Genomic DNA, 13,026 nt, shown 5'->3' on the forward strand with positions numbered 1-13,026 from the left:
AAGATTTAAATCCTGTACAGTTCTGGATTGCTCAGGTCATTAGTGGCTGCTCAGGACACAGTTTTTTTGTTTTTGTTTTTAATTGTTTTAATGTTTATTTTTGAGAGAGAGAGACAGAGTGAGAGCAGGGGAGGGGCAGAGAGAGAGAGAGAGAGAGAGACAGAATCCAAAGCAGGCTCCAGCCTCTGAGCTGTCAGCACAGAGCCCGGCGCAGGGCTCAAACTCTTGAACTGCAAGATCATGACATGAGCCGAAGTCGGATGCGTAACTGACTGAGCCGCCCAGGCACCCCAGGACACCAGTTTTTATCCCCTACAGTGTGTGGCCTTTCACCCAAGTCTGGAATTGATGACAAAACTCGGGAACTCCAGGATGCATCTCCTTAGCTTGGCTGTGGTGGTGCCTATGGTTAAGCAAGCAGCTGAGAGTCTAGGCCACCGAATGATGGCATCGAGGGAATTTGAGGAGATGAATAGGATGTGTCTACCGCAGTAACATAACCTACATGCACTCAGGATTGTTTAAAAAAAAATTTTTTTTAATGTTTATTTTTGAGAGAGAGAGAGAGTGCAAGTGTGAGCAGGGGAGGGGCAGAGAGAAAGGGAGACCCAAAATCTGAAGCGCACTCCAGGCTCTGAGCCATCAGCACGGAACCCGACTCGGGACTGAACCTCATGAGCTGTGAGATCATGACCTGAGTTGAAGTCAGATGCTTAACCGATGGAGCCGCCCAGGCGCCCCAGGATTTTTTTAAAGTTGATATCCCCTAGCGGCGCCTGGGTGGCACCGTCAGCTAAGCATCTGACTTGGGCTCAGGTCATGATCTCATGGTTTGTGAGATCAAGCCTCGCACTGGGCTCTGCGCTGGCAGTGCGGAGCCTGCTTGGGATTCTCTGTCTCCCCCTCTCTCTCTGCCCCTCCCCCACTTGCACGCACGCTCCCTCTCACTCTCGACTGGTGCCTCTCTCTCTCTCAAAATAAATAAGTAAACTTAAAAAAAAAAAAAAAGATTGAGATCCCCTAACTGTAAGGTAAAGAAGTTTTAGAAAAGGACAATAATGATAGTAAGATAATAATGCATTTCAATATGGAGATGCTGGGGTACAACTCCACTAAAAGATAAAAGTAGTTGACTATTTTTGCCTAGATTCAGTGTGAATGAGGCACATCCAAGTAGCCAGGTGTTCTGTGTTGATGATTCTAGTCCCATGTACGTACGCACTTGGCTAAGGGTGAGTTGTTTTTATAAAACATTTTATAAAATACCCTGAACCAAACAAAAACACAGTCTTCCTTCCATGTGCATGGTAGCTGCACACCTAGAAAATTCAGAATATATTGAACCAGTCAAAAAGTGTTCTTGTATGTAAAATGTAGTCAGGGTCTAGGCTCAGATAATTATGTTTTTCACCTACATGAACATCTCAGAGGACAAAACAATTCCACTGGATGTGGGGACTGTCATCACCTGGCAGGAAGTCTACCAGCCACCGTTCTTGTTCAGTAAATACTGTGTCCCCCCATCCCCCACCCCTGCATCGTTGTGATGACAAAACCACACCAGCACAGATTTCCAAAATGCCCTGGCAGGTGCCACTCTTCCTGAGAAACACTTAAAAAAAAAGGATGGACTGTATATCTATGTATCTGTGGTTTTATCTACATTTTGCAGAACTTGCATTTAGCCATTTTGTCCACGTTAGCACTTAGAGACAGATCAGTCTTCTAATACATCAGTGTGCCAAGATTTATTTAGCTTATTCATTGACCTTTTTAGCTTCTTGTTCCAAACATGCTGCAAAGATGATCCATGTTAGTCTACTTACATCTCTAGAATAAATCTTAAAATCAAAAGGTATGTGTATTTTAAAATTTTTATAGATTTTGCCAAATGCCTTCCAAATTACTGCCAAATGTACACCTACTAATGGGCTTATAAATACCCGTTTTCCCATCACTCTCCACCACTAGGTTATTATGGAGAGTTTTAATCTTGGCCAATTGATTCTTTAGGGATAAAAACAAGGCATTTAAGTGTCCTATTTAAAGCCATTTTCAGATAATTTTATATTGCCTAGCAACCCCCCAGCCTTGATTTGTCTTTTTACTATATATAGGACATTCATGTGGAAAAGAGATCGGACTTCAGTGTTTTCTAGGGTATAACAGATTCATGACTGAAAGTCAGGCGGACCTAAGTTTTGGCTCTAAAAATGAAAGGACTTTCCAACAACTCTAGTCATCCAGCAGTGGAATGACCTGCCTCAGGAGAGCGGGAGCCCCCATCCCATAGCTGAACACTTCCAATTTCAGGCAGAATGAACACTGCAAGGGATGTTCAGGAAGAGTCACCTGAGTTTAGTGGAATATTATGCACGGTTGGTGTTTCCCAAAATGTAGCACTTGGACCAGTAGTGTATATGGTATGACTTCAGGTGGTACAAACTTTTTAAAGAATTTAATTGGTGTGTATTCATTTTTATATGTATATACTATGTTGCTATATTTCTAGCAAATATACCCTAAGATACACTAAGGTGGTGGTGTTAAAATTATAAATAAACTTTTGGCAATAATGTGCTTGATGACCTCTAAATTCTCTTCAAAAGTGAGATTCTACAGTTTAAATGTAATCTCAATACTACTAAATTTTCAAATAGTAAAAAGACTTCCCAGCCATAGACTAAGCCATTATAAGCAATTAAAAACAAACCAAGTTGCAGTACTACATAAGATTTGAGTATTTGGAGCTTGGTATACAGGTCAAATCCCATGTATTTTTAGTTTAAAATAAGAGCCAAGATCCCTAAGCTCCAGATGAAGACCCATCCTGAAATTATACACAAAACCCCCACACACCAAACTTTCTAGTGGCATCTCCGTTACCCATTAGCACCTTCCAAGGCCAGTCTTGGAGGAAGAGAATAGTGGGATGTGTCTTCACATTCCGTCCGTGGCTATCATGAAACCACCAACCAGTCCACCATATTCAGAGGTGAATATTTATTTAATTCATATGTAAAGTTTACATGATATCCATGGTGCTATAAACATAGGCACATTTTTTTTTTAACTCAAGGTACATTCAAATATTACCCCCTCATCCCAGCCCACTCCCCTCAAGATGGACTAATATTTGTAAAACAAGGGCCCGAAAGGCCCTGCTCATTAATTGTAGGAGAATGCATTTTTCAGCATTTTAATTCCATAAATTGATAGAATTAATTAAACGCCTCCACGTGGATGTTTTTAAGACGTTTATGATTTTTTTCTTCTACTTAGTTCAAGTCAGGAAAGAGATTGCTTTCTATATTCCTGTTGGCCTTCTTCAAATCCCTGGGATGCTTAGGGATCACCTAACCACATCTACCAGCAAAATGGGTAGCTTCCCAGTAAGTACAGTTAAAACATCAGTCATTTGTATTGATTTACCCTTAAAGGGACAAATGTGAATTTAATAATTCATTGATTCAAATAAGAAACGGACTGAGCACAAAGCAGATTGGACAAAAACAAATTCCCCAAAATGACGCAGTGACTGTATCCAGACATAGGACTTTGTGTCTTTCACAACATCCATAACACACATCAAGCCAAGATTAAAATCTACAGTATAAAATCATTGTAATTTGCTGAATTCAGAACGAGGAAAAATGAGTACTTGAAATTGATTCATCATAGCCACTCAGATATGATACACTTTAACTGTGAAGGAAAAAAAAAATGATTCGTATACACAATTCTCTTAGTAAAATTGTCTATTTCTTGCTAATAACACATTTTTATTCAGAAAATGCATAAATTTATTCAAATGTATATTTTCTAAAATATAAATATTTAAATTAAGTTTTTGTAAATGCAGAGAATGTAGTTTGTTGACCCCCACCCAGATATTAATCAGTCTAAAACTTAATGTGATGAAGAAATATTTGTAATTATCATTTTAATTTGTCTATAAATATATAATAGGATCTTTGCAATTTAATTATGAGCAATTAACTCATACTTCATGTAGTCATGAGCACCTTAGATTACATTGTTGAACTATTGGCATTAATGTATGTATTTCAATGTTATTTACAATGCATAAGTATAATTCTCTTGTATAACAACATTCCAGTGACTTCGAAAATATGTCATGAAAGAGTTCGGTATAATTTACAAATGCATCAAAGCTTTCCTGTAGTATTCAGGGTGGGACTTCACTCCTCAGCATTTTAAAATAAGAAACCAAAAAGAAAGAAAAGAAAAGAGAAGAAAGAAAAAAGAAAAATCAGTGTCCTAAAGCTGTTTCCAAAGTGTTTTTTGTTTTGTTTTGTTTTATTTTGTTTTTTTTAAACACCAGTTTCAACAAGATGCCCTGACAGAAAGTTCTAGAAATGTTTGAATAGTACACGGGTCCCCCCTTGAAGAATCTCAGTGTATACATTAAAGCCCTTGAGGGGGCCCACAATCATGAAATCTGTTTAACATTTCTTACCTTGGTGTTTAACACACTTTAACACACAAACCTCTTATTCTCCCCCAACAAAACACATCTGTCGACGCCCTTTGGAACTAGGGTTACATGACAGACACTTTGGGAAACACAAATCTAAAACCAGCTTTGTAACTCAATAAACATCTGGTGGGCAAAATTACATTCCTTTAAGACCGTTTCACTTTTAAAAGCTCTTTGCATAGGTATTTGCTAAAAGTTCTGCAAAAACGCATAGGTCCAATCCAGAACATTTCTTTATGTACATTACAGGGGGAAGAAGGGTTACAAATGCTTACGGAACCTCTAGAGCTAATTTTTAAGGTTTGAGGAAAGGGACTCCAAAATCAAATGATACTGGTGTCTTTCTACTGAATTTGTATTGAAAGGTAAAAATAAAGGCATTAAATCAGAAATATGCTCTATGTTGTCTGAAAATATTCTTGTAGAAAAATATCAGGTCATTATATTATTTCCCTGGAATTCCTAAGAGCTGCGGATGCTGTCAACAGATTTGATTACCACTCTGGGTGTATGCGTAAAGCCCATCATCGTCCAGAATTATATGCGCTGCTCTATGATTGGTTCGAAAATGCATGCATACGAGCACAGGCAGGCACAAGGGTCAATAAATTGCTCAGTATTTCCACTGAAAACCACGAAATGGGGATAATTAGTTAATCTCATGTGAGCTGTTTTATATAGATGTATGTATGTTATATATATAGGAGATATACGTATGTTTATATATATCTCAAATGACAATCTTTTAAAAAAATACCCATAATTTGCTTTCTATAAGTAAAGCTATCCGTCTTGGCTCTAAGATAACACACCTTGGTGTGAGTGCAGTCTCCAGATTAATCATCTTTCAAGCACACGACTCTTCTGCAAAGCTCTGCACTATAAACAGTCTACTTTGGCTCAGATTCCACCAGCTCAGAGCTCAGATCAGTATCTGACGCTTTATTTAATTCCTGCTCGGCATATGCTAATGAGAATACTTCAGACTCATTGTACATCACTTAAAGATAATTCATTAAGAAAAAAATTACAGCTGCTTCATACTTAAGTAAAAGGTGGGTTTCCAATTTGAAGCACTTCTCTTTCCTTACCAGCAAAAGTCAACTCAATTAGAAGTAGGCAATCAATCACACTAAAACAAGGGATCATTGTTATCGGGGGTGGGGGAGGTCAATGTGTCCATTTCTCATCTGGTCAGCCCTTGCTTACCTGGGTGAACCAGTTGCCTAGACACTGGTATGATTAAGATCTGCACACGCTGTTCTAATGTTCATGTACTTGATTGTCGTGATTTCAAAGCTATGCTTATGTATTCCCATTCGCCCTCACTTCTTTACCCTTCTACCGTTCTAAAAAGCCATTTTTCTCCTGATATTCCTTGCGGTATTTTCTTGGGGCACCCCCTTGTAGTTGGTGAAGCTGATGGAGAAGTCTGGGGCAGCTGAGGACTCGGGGATCTAAAGCTGACTGCGGCAGACCTGCTATGCTACATCTCCCCGCTCGCCGAGCAGCCGATCTGACGTCCCACAGCAGCCCTCCTTCTATCCAAGGCAAGCCATCCCCCTGCTCAGGCCACCAAGCCCAGTCTTGTGATCTTCGCTGACAGGAAGGAGTGAATGATGAACACGATCGGCTTGGGGCAGGAGTGAAGGTCCAGTTGCTGAAATTTAAAAAGAAGAGAGCGTGAGAGATTTTCAATCAATGCTTGATACAGAATAGCGATTTGCACATCAAATGGATCTGAGCACTTCCTGCTTTTAAATGGGAACTGAATCAATTATGGCTGTAAATCCTTGCCCCCCCACCCCCTCAGTGAGATTTAAAAGCTAACTCTTTGAACTTATTCTTTACATCTCATATATCTTTTTTTTTCTGAAATAGGTTCTGTGAAATTTATATATACCAGTAGCATCCATATTGATGTTGCCTTTCTTGACTGTCTAAACCATTTATTTTTGGTATCACAATAGTGATATTATTTATGTTGGATTAGGTCCAGCTTGGAGGAGCACTAAATTTCACATCTGAAGATTAAATTTGAGTCCTGGTTTTAACACTTTTTTTTTCCTTTTAACACTTTTTAGATATATAATCTGGGACAAGTCACTTGAAATTTTTCTTAGTCTTACCTAATTTACAGGGTAAATAGAGTATTAAATGAGATACTGTATGTGAAATCCAGAATACAGGGGCAACTGGGTGGCTCACTTGGTTAAACATCTGTCTGACTCTTAGTTTCGGCTCAAGTCGTGATCTCATGGTTTATGGGTTCGAGCCCCGCATGGGGCTCTGCGCTGACAGTGTGGAGCCTGCTTGGGATTCTCTCTCTCTCCCTCTCTCTCTGCCTTTCCCCTGAGCTGTCTGTCTCTCTCTCAAAATAAATAACAGAAAAAGAGAATACGGAATGCAGAAGCCCTAGGGCTAAGCAGCTGTGTCCCCAGGGTCCTGTGCTCTTGAATTGTAAGCATGTGGGTCACATGTCTGTTAAGTCCCCTGCTCCGTGTGTGCCTACATGTGTCTCCACCCATGACCAGAGCATAAGAGTCAGGTTGAATTTTTATCACTGGACCTAATTCAGGAAAACTGGAGGTGTTTCCAGTTCTGTTCTGATGATGACACTACTGGGGAATCAACAACCGGAATGTATAATAGTATCTAGCGAAGTTAGGGTTGTATTTATCACGAACCAGGCACTGTGCTAAACGTGAACTAGGCACTGTGCTAAATATTAGCTCTACACCGTCTTATGTAATTCCTACAAAATCCCATGAGGTAGTTATTGCTATTATCTCCATGTTTTATATGGGAAACTAAGACTTAAAGAAGTTCTAAAACTTTCTGAGCTCACGGATCTTACTGGGAAGGGTACATACGGACTCAGATGCAGGCTTCTCTGATGCCAGAGTCGGGGGGATTCTGTTTTCACTAAGACAGAATGCAACTTTTGGAAGTAATCTTAACGATTACCCACTTCAGTCACTGTATTTTATGGACAGAGAGACTCAGATCCAAAGAAATACAAGGACTTGCCCAAGACAACTGGTGACTTAGTTACAGACTCAGAACATGGGTGTCTTGACCCTCAACTCCATCTCAATAGCACATCTCTGCTCCCTTCCCTGGAAAAGGAGAGGAAAGGCTGGGTGGTGCCTGCCTCCTGGGGTTGCTGACTTGACCTGGGGGAGCTATGTGTGAACTTGCACTCACCAGCTGAATGGACTGGCAGCAAAAACTCAGTCCTTCCTAAATCTCCCGAGTCAGGTTATAATTACAGGCTTCAGGAAGGCTGAAATTTAGACCTAAGTGATTTTCCTCATGGGCAAAAATAGCCTTGATTTTTCAAGCCAAGGAAGCAAGAGACTTTTTTTTTTTTTTTTTGCTAGGGAGCGGTCCCCTTTAGGAAAAAGCACACAGTTGAGTGATTGATAAGAGCAGCAACTGAACTACAAGTATTCTTAGCGAAAGGGACTTTCTAGTCACTTATTTCCAAACTGGTGCTTCAGGCTGAACCTACTGACTGAAACACACAAATCCTATAAAATCCTGTGGGTCCATTTTAAAGGTTAGGGAAATGACTGGCTGGAAACTGTTCTCAGAAAGTGAGTTCAGATGAGCAGCCAGGCATAGGGTGTTGGATTCCTCACGGCCGCAGGTGATACCCACAGTGAGAAGTGCTGGGTTATGTGGGGCCAGTGGTGTCTCGGGACCCGGAACAGCAGTGCTCCTGACTTTGAAATGAAGGCCTTATGCTAACAGCTTAAACGAGGTCCTATGTCTTCCGGAGAATGTCAAGAACTATACTTGCTTTCTAGAAAGAACATGCAAATTCCCACCCTTTCATAGAACTGAAGAAGTACACTGTTATTGTTGTAACAGGCAGTAATGATCACAGCAAATTGTGAATTTCAATACACTGGCTGTTTGCATTGATCTACGTCTAAAAGTTACTCCGACAAATTTGCTAATTTTGTTAGACATTTGCCATTAGCCCGAAACTTCTGGGCTCTTGTCTGGCTCTCCCTCCATGCAGGTATTGACCACATTTCTTTGTTCCCCACCATCCCTTCTACTCTGCCCCTCGTCCAGACCCTCTGCCTCTGTGCTGTGCTCCTTGTAGACCTCCCGGATGGCGGGCATTGCGCATGTCACGCCCCCGCACCCCCCACACCAGCACGGATGCCCAGGTTAGATTAGACGCTTGAGACTTTTTAAGGATGAATGGTGCATTTTGAAGCTGGTGGGACCCCATTTAATGAGAATTTAATGCTGACTTTGTAAAAGATTCTTTGATTCAAATATTGATTTGCTAGTGGAAAATGAGACAAAAGTTAGGAACTTTGAGATACTTGGATCTAATCATAGTTTTTCTAGGATCAAACAAGACATGAGCCTGCAGGTACTTTGTAAATAGTCAACTGCTAAATAAACATAAGGCAGCGTTACGTTTGCAAGCCATCACAGATGTGCCGCCCAGCAAAACATGAAATCGCACTGTCTACAGAAATACACTTACGATCTCTCCATCTTTGCCTCCAAAATCCAAATACAGCATCCTGATTCCATCATCTGAAGACATTTTCAGCTTCTCATAGGGAGACTGTAAGATGGTCTTGGGAAAGGCACCCTCCTGTGGTTCCGTGGTAATAGAAAATCCATTCTCGTAATGTATGGTCAGGCAGCATGCCTGGTTTTTGTAGGTGCAGGCTGAGGGGGAGACAGGAGACACAGCGGTGTGAGAAGCGAGGTCGGTCCATTTTCCCAGGCACTTAACTTACAAGTCTCCTCAATCCCAGGGCCAGCCACACATTTCTCAAGTTGAAAAATCAATCACTGCTCATGAAAATATTCTCCTTGGATGGATTTTGATAATGTATCTTAACTTGCCCCATGAACCCAAGGGAAAGAAGCTGAAAGAATTCCTTTTGCTGGGATTTGCTGACTTTTATCTGGGCTCTCGCCCTTCTCTGACCCTCTGATAGCACACACGTGGACAGGTATACTTGCCTGCCACTGGCCTTGTCCAAAGCCGGAAAAAACCTGACATTTGATGTAGGGTAAGCTACCTCTGATTGGCCATCATCAACATCACCACACACACACACACACACACACACACACACACGCACGCACGCACACGCCCCAATGCCATGTGTCTACCAGCTGGTGAAAGAAACAAGCTTTCCTCCGTGACATTACCAAAGTTAGCACACCTAAGAGGTCAAGAGCAAGTAGCCTAAAAACCACCTCATTTCTAATTTTTAAAAAGTCCAACAAAGCTCATTTTTTAAACAGAAATGAGGGTTTTAAATGTTTTCTCTGATGATCTGATGATCTTGGGTTCTAGAAAAGCTGTGTAGTAGGATAGATACCAGATGTGGTATCTTCCGTGGTGAATGCTGTTTCCTCTCTGCCCAGTGTGGCATTCAGGAGCCCCAGGGAGTGTTCACAAGGTGCTGTGTGATCCAAAGGAACAAAATTAAAATCCCTTGATGACAACAGGTGCCAGCTTTTGTGCGTGGTCCTCACTGTGTTCAGGAAAAGTGACCAGCACTCTAAGCTTATGAGTGGGATGCAGCCTTGCCCCAGAATCCTACTTCCTGTTTAGGAAGACTTGTGAATGTTTACACCCCTGATCAAAGAGTTCTGAAAAAGGTTATTAAGTATCAGATTGGATTTTTTTTGCTTCACAGAACACCACAATTGACAGACCCTGACAAGTAAATTGGCTCAGCCCTTCATACACATCTGAAAGCTCTTTAGGGAAACCAGGATATTTTCTTTGCTGGGGATGGGGATTGGGAAGAGGAAGAGGATGGGCATTATGATTGCCCTATATCAACATTAGCTCAGCTTGGCTTTATAAACCAAACTGAATTTCACCTTACCACAAACTTCTGAAGCAGGACCTTAGCTTAATATTATAGGTGAAAAAAAGTGACGCCCAGACAGGTGAAATGTGTCCCAACTTAGGTGGTTTAGAATTCAAAATTCAAGTTCTTTCCACTCCATGCCACGTCTCTTTCTCCTTCTCTGGAAGTCAGGATATAGAGGGATGTGGAGAGGGACCTTGGCAAAGAGGCAGAGTAATGACTGTATGGTCAGGGGGCCTTTAGAGTTTGGGGGAAGACACAGGGGACTCACAGAATGAGGCGGCTTTTAATTGAAGCTCTGCTTAAAACCCATACCCCTCCTTCTGACTTCCCACAGGCATCTTTCAATTTGTAACTAAGAGCTGATATTTCCCAAAGGTGCGCTACAATCTCTAATAGATTTCTGAGTCCTGGGCAGAGCCCCTCAGTAAATCTCATACTCTCAGAAGGTCCGTAGGCCTCTAGCACCCCCACAGTCCTAGGATAACCAAAGACAGTGGCATGGGTGTAGTTATGGCTTCCCATCTTGAATCCTTGTTTTTGACACTCTTTACTTCTATTACCTGCAAAATAGGTGGGCAAATGAGCTTTAAACATGCTTTTCTTCTTCCTTCCTCTATATTTGAACTTAAAAGCTATGCCATCAGATATTCCGAATTAACTGATTGTGGTTACTTTCAATTCTAGTCGACCTCAAATGGTATCCGTGGCCTTCATATAATGGAATTGGTTATCTCAAGATGTTCTCAATCCACACAGGGTAAACCGAACACATTAGCAAGTTAATTGAAGCTCTGATTAAAACATAAGCCCCGTTCCCCTACTCCCTGCAGGCATCTTTCAATTTGTAACTGGGTTGCACCTTTGATCATTTCCGTAATTTCTCCTCTCCCACCACCCGGCTAGCTCCATCCACACAATTCATTGTTTATTTCCTTTGGCTGGTCTACCACCAGCCTCATTATTTTCCTGTCCAAGTAGAGTTCAACTTATTGAGAAAGATTTTACAAAATCTGTGGAATGCAAACTAAACCAAATCCCTTTGGCTATCTCCATTCTTTCCTAGAACACTCCTGAATTTATTGCAAGGAGCACGGATCTTTCCGGTATTTACACATATAACTTAAGTTTAGTTTTCAGGTTTTCCAAATCTCAGCTCCAAAACTCTAGTTTTTCTTGCCATACAGATTCAGCATAAAAAAAAGTTTCAGCAACGCTCCAGAAAGGTGTCCAACAATGATGAAAAATAGTCGGGGCACCCAACAGTTTCAGGGTAACTACTAAAAGACACGGATTTTGTTGGTGTTGCTGCAGTGGAAATTCTACAAAACATCTGTTTTTTCACGTTTGCATGAGTAGAGGAAATGTGGAGAAACCGTACTACACATCTGAAAGATACGTGTCCCATCTTTCAGAATATTCCTGAGTCCCGGGGGAAGCTGCTGCCTAGCGCGGTAGTGCTCCCAAAGTGGTCCAGGGCCCAGCAGCATCAGCACCACCTGCTATTTATTAGGTGCAGATTCTCAGGCCCCATCCCCAAGCTGCTGACTCAGAATCTCTGGGGGTAGAGGTCAGCAATCAGGCTTCTGAGAATAAAACAACAACAACAACAAAAACTTTTATTTCTGTTCTTTTTAGTGTGGCTAAAGTTTGGAAATGCTGTACCTAGGATGTCTTGTGGGCAATCCTGTTCCCCTAGAGCAAAGCTGTACAGTAGGACTTTCAGCCGTGATGGAAAGGTTCTAGATCTGCACTGTCCAACGTGGTAGCCATTAGGCACATATAGTGACTGAGCCCTGGAAATGTGGCTGGTGTGACTGAGGGAGTAATTTAATTTTAATTCAATAATATTGGGGCGCCTGGGTGGCATCCGACTTCAGCCAGGTCACGATCTCGCGGTCCGTGAGTTCGAGCCCCGCGTCAGGCTCTGGGATGATGGCTCGGAGCCTGGAGCCTGTTTCCGATTCTGTGTCTCCCTCTCTCTCTGCCCCTCCCCCATTCATGCTCTGTCTCTCTCTGTCCCAAAAATAAATAAACGTAGAAAAACAAATAATAATATTTAAATAGCCACATATGACCAGAAGCCAGCATACTGGATCACACAGGTCTGGAGAAGTCATTACAAGAGTAGTGACTAATAACTCTGAGTGAGCACTTACTATGTGTCAAGCACTGTTCTAGGAGCTTTACATGGATTATTTCTCATAATTCTCGACAACAATCCTAGGAGGTAGGTACCGTTATTTTCTTCTTTTTACGGATAATGGAAACAAGCGAGGCAAGTAAGAGTAAGAGATTAGGAAAGAAACAGGACTGGAATTTGAATCCAGGCCTTTCTGACTTAAATCCCACACTGTGGCTACCACCTTATACTGGATGCTCAGAGACACAGAGAAATGAAGGAACAGGCAGGAAAACATGATAGAAAGGGGTGAACAGAGAAGCAGCCTTATGGGACTCAATGTTGGATTTCCTGGAAGACTGTTGTTGAGGATACTAGCCACTCTGTCACACATGCCCTTTTTATGAGTGACCGCAGGACACCTGGAAGAGAGGTTGGTCCTAGATCTCAGAGCTAGAAACAGTCTGCCTTACATCTCAGAATCAGGAACAACAGCATTACGGACACTGTTAACTGTACATTGTGCTGGCTGC

The 13,026-nt window shown here is 41.6% G+C and overlaps 1 protein-coding gene across 1 annotated transcript in view; it reads right to left on the minus strand.

Moving 5' to 3' along the window:
* Window positions 1-2,988: 2,988 nt before the first annotated feature.
* Window positions 2,989-13,026, minus strand: part of SNTB1 (syntrophin beta 1) — a 236,364-nt gene continuing 226,326 nt past the window's right edge. The window contains exons 6-7 of the mRNA XM_047074137.1: window positions 9,015-9,205; window positions 2,989-6,161 (exon numbers count right to left, since the gene is read on the minus strand). Of these exons, the coding sequence (XP_046930093.1) occupies window positions 6,069-6,161; window positions 9,015-9,205 (284 nt within the window). The 3' untranslated portion in view covers window positions 2,989-6,068. The remainder of the gene's footprint in view (window positions 6,162-9,014; window positions 9,206-13,026) is intronic.

Source organism: Lynx rufus, unplaced genomic scaffold, assembly GCF_022079265.1.
Source record: "Lynx rufus isolate CCGP_SWC_20201006 ecotype Redwood Valley unplaced genomic scaffold, mLynRuf1.p SCAF_12, whole genome shotgun sequence".
Lineage (NCBI taxonomy): Eukaryota > Metazoa > Chordata > Mammalia > Carnivora > Felidae > Lynx > Lynx rufus.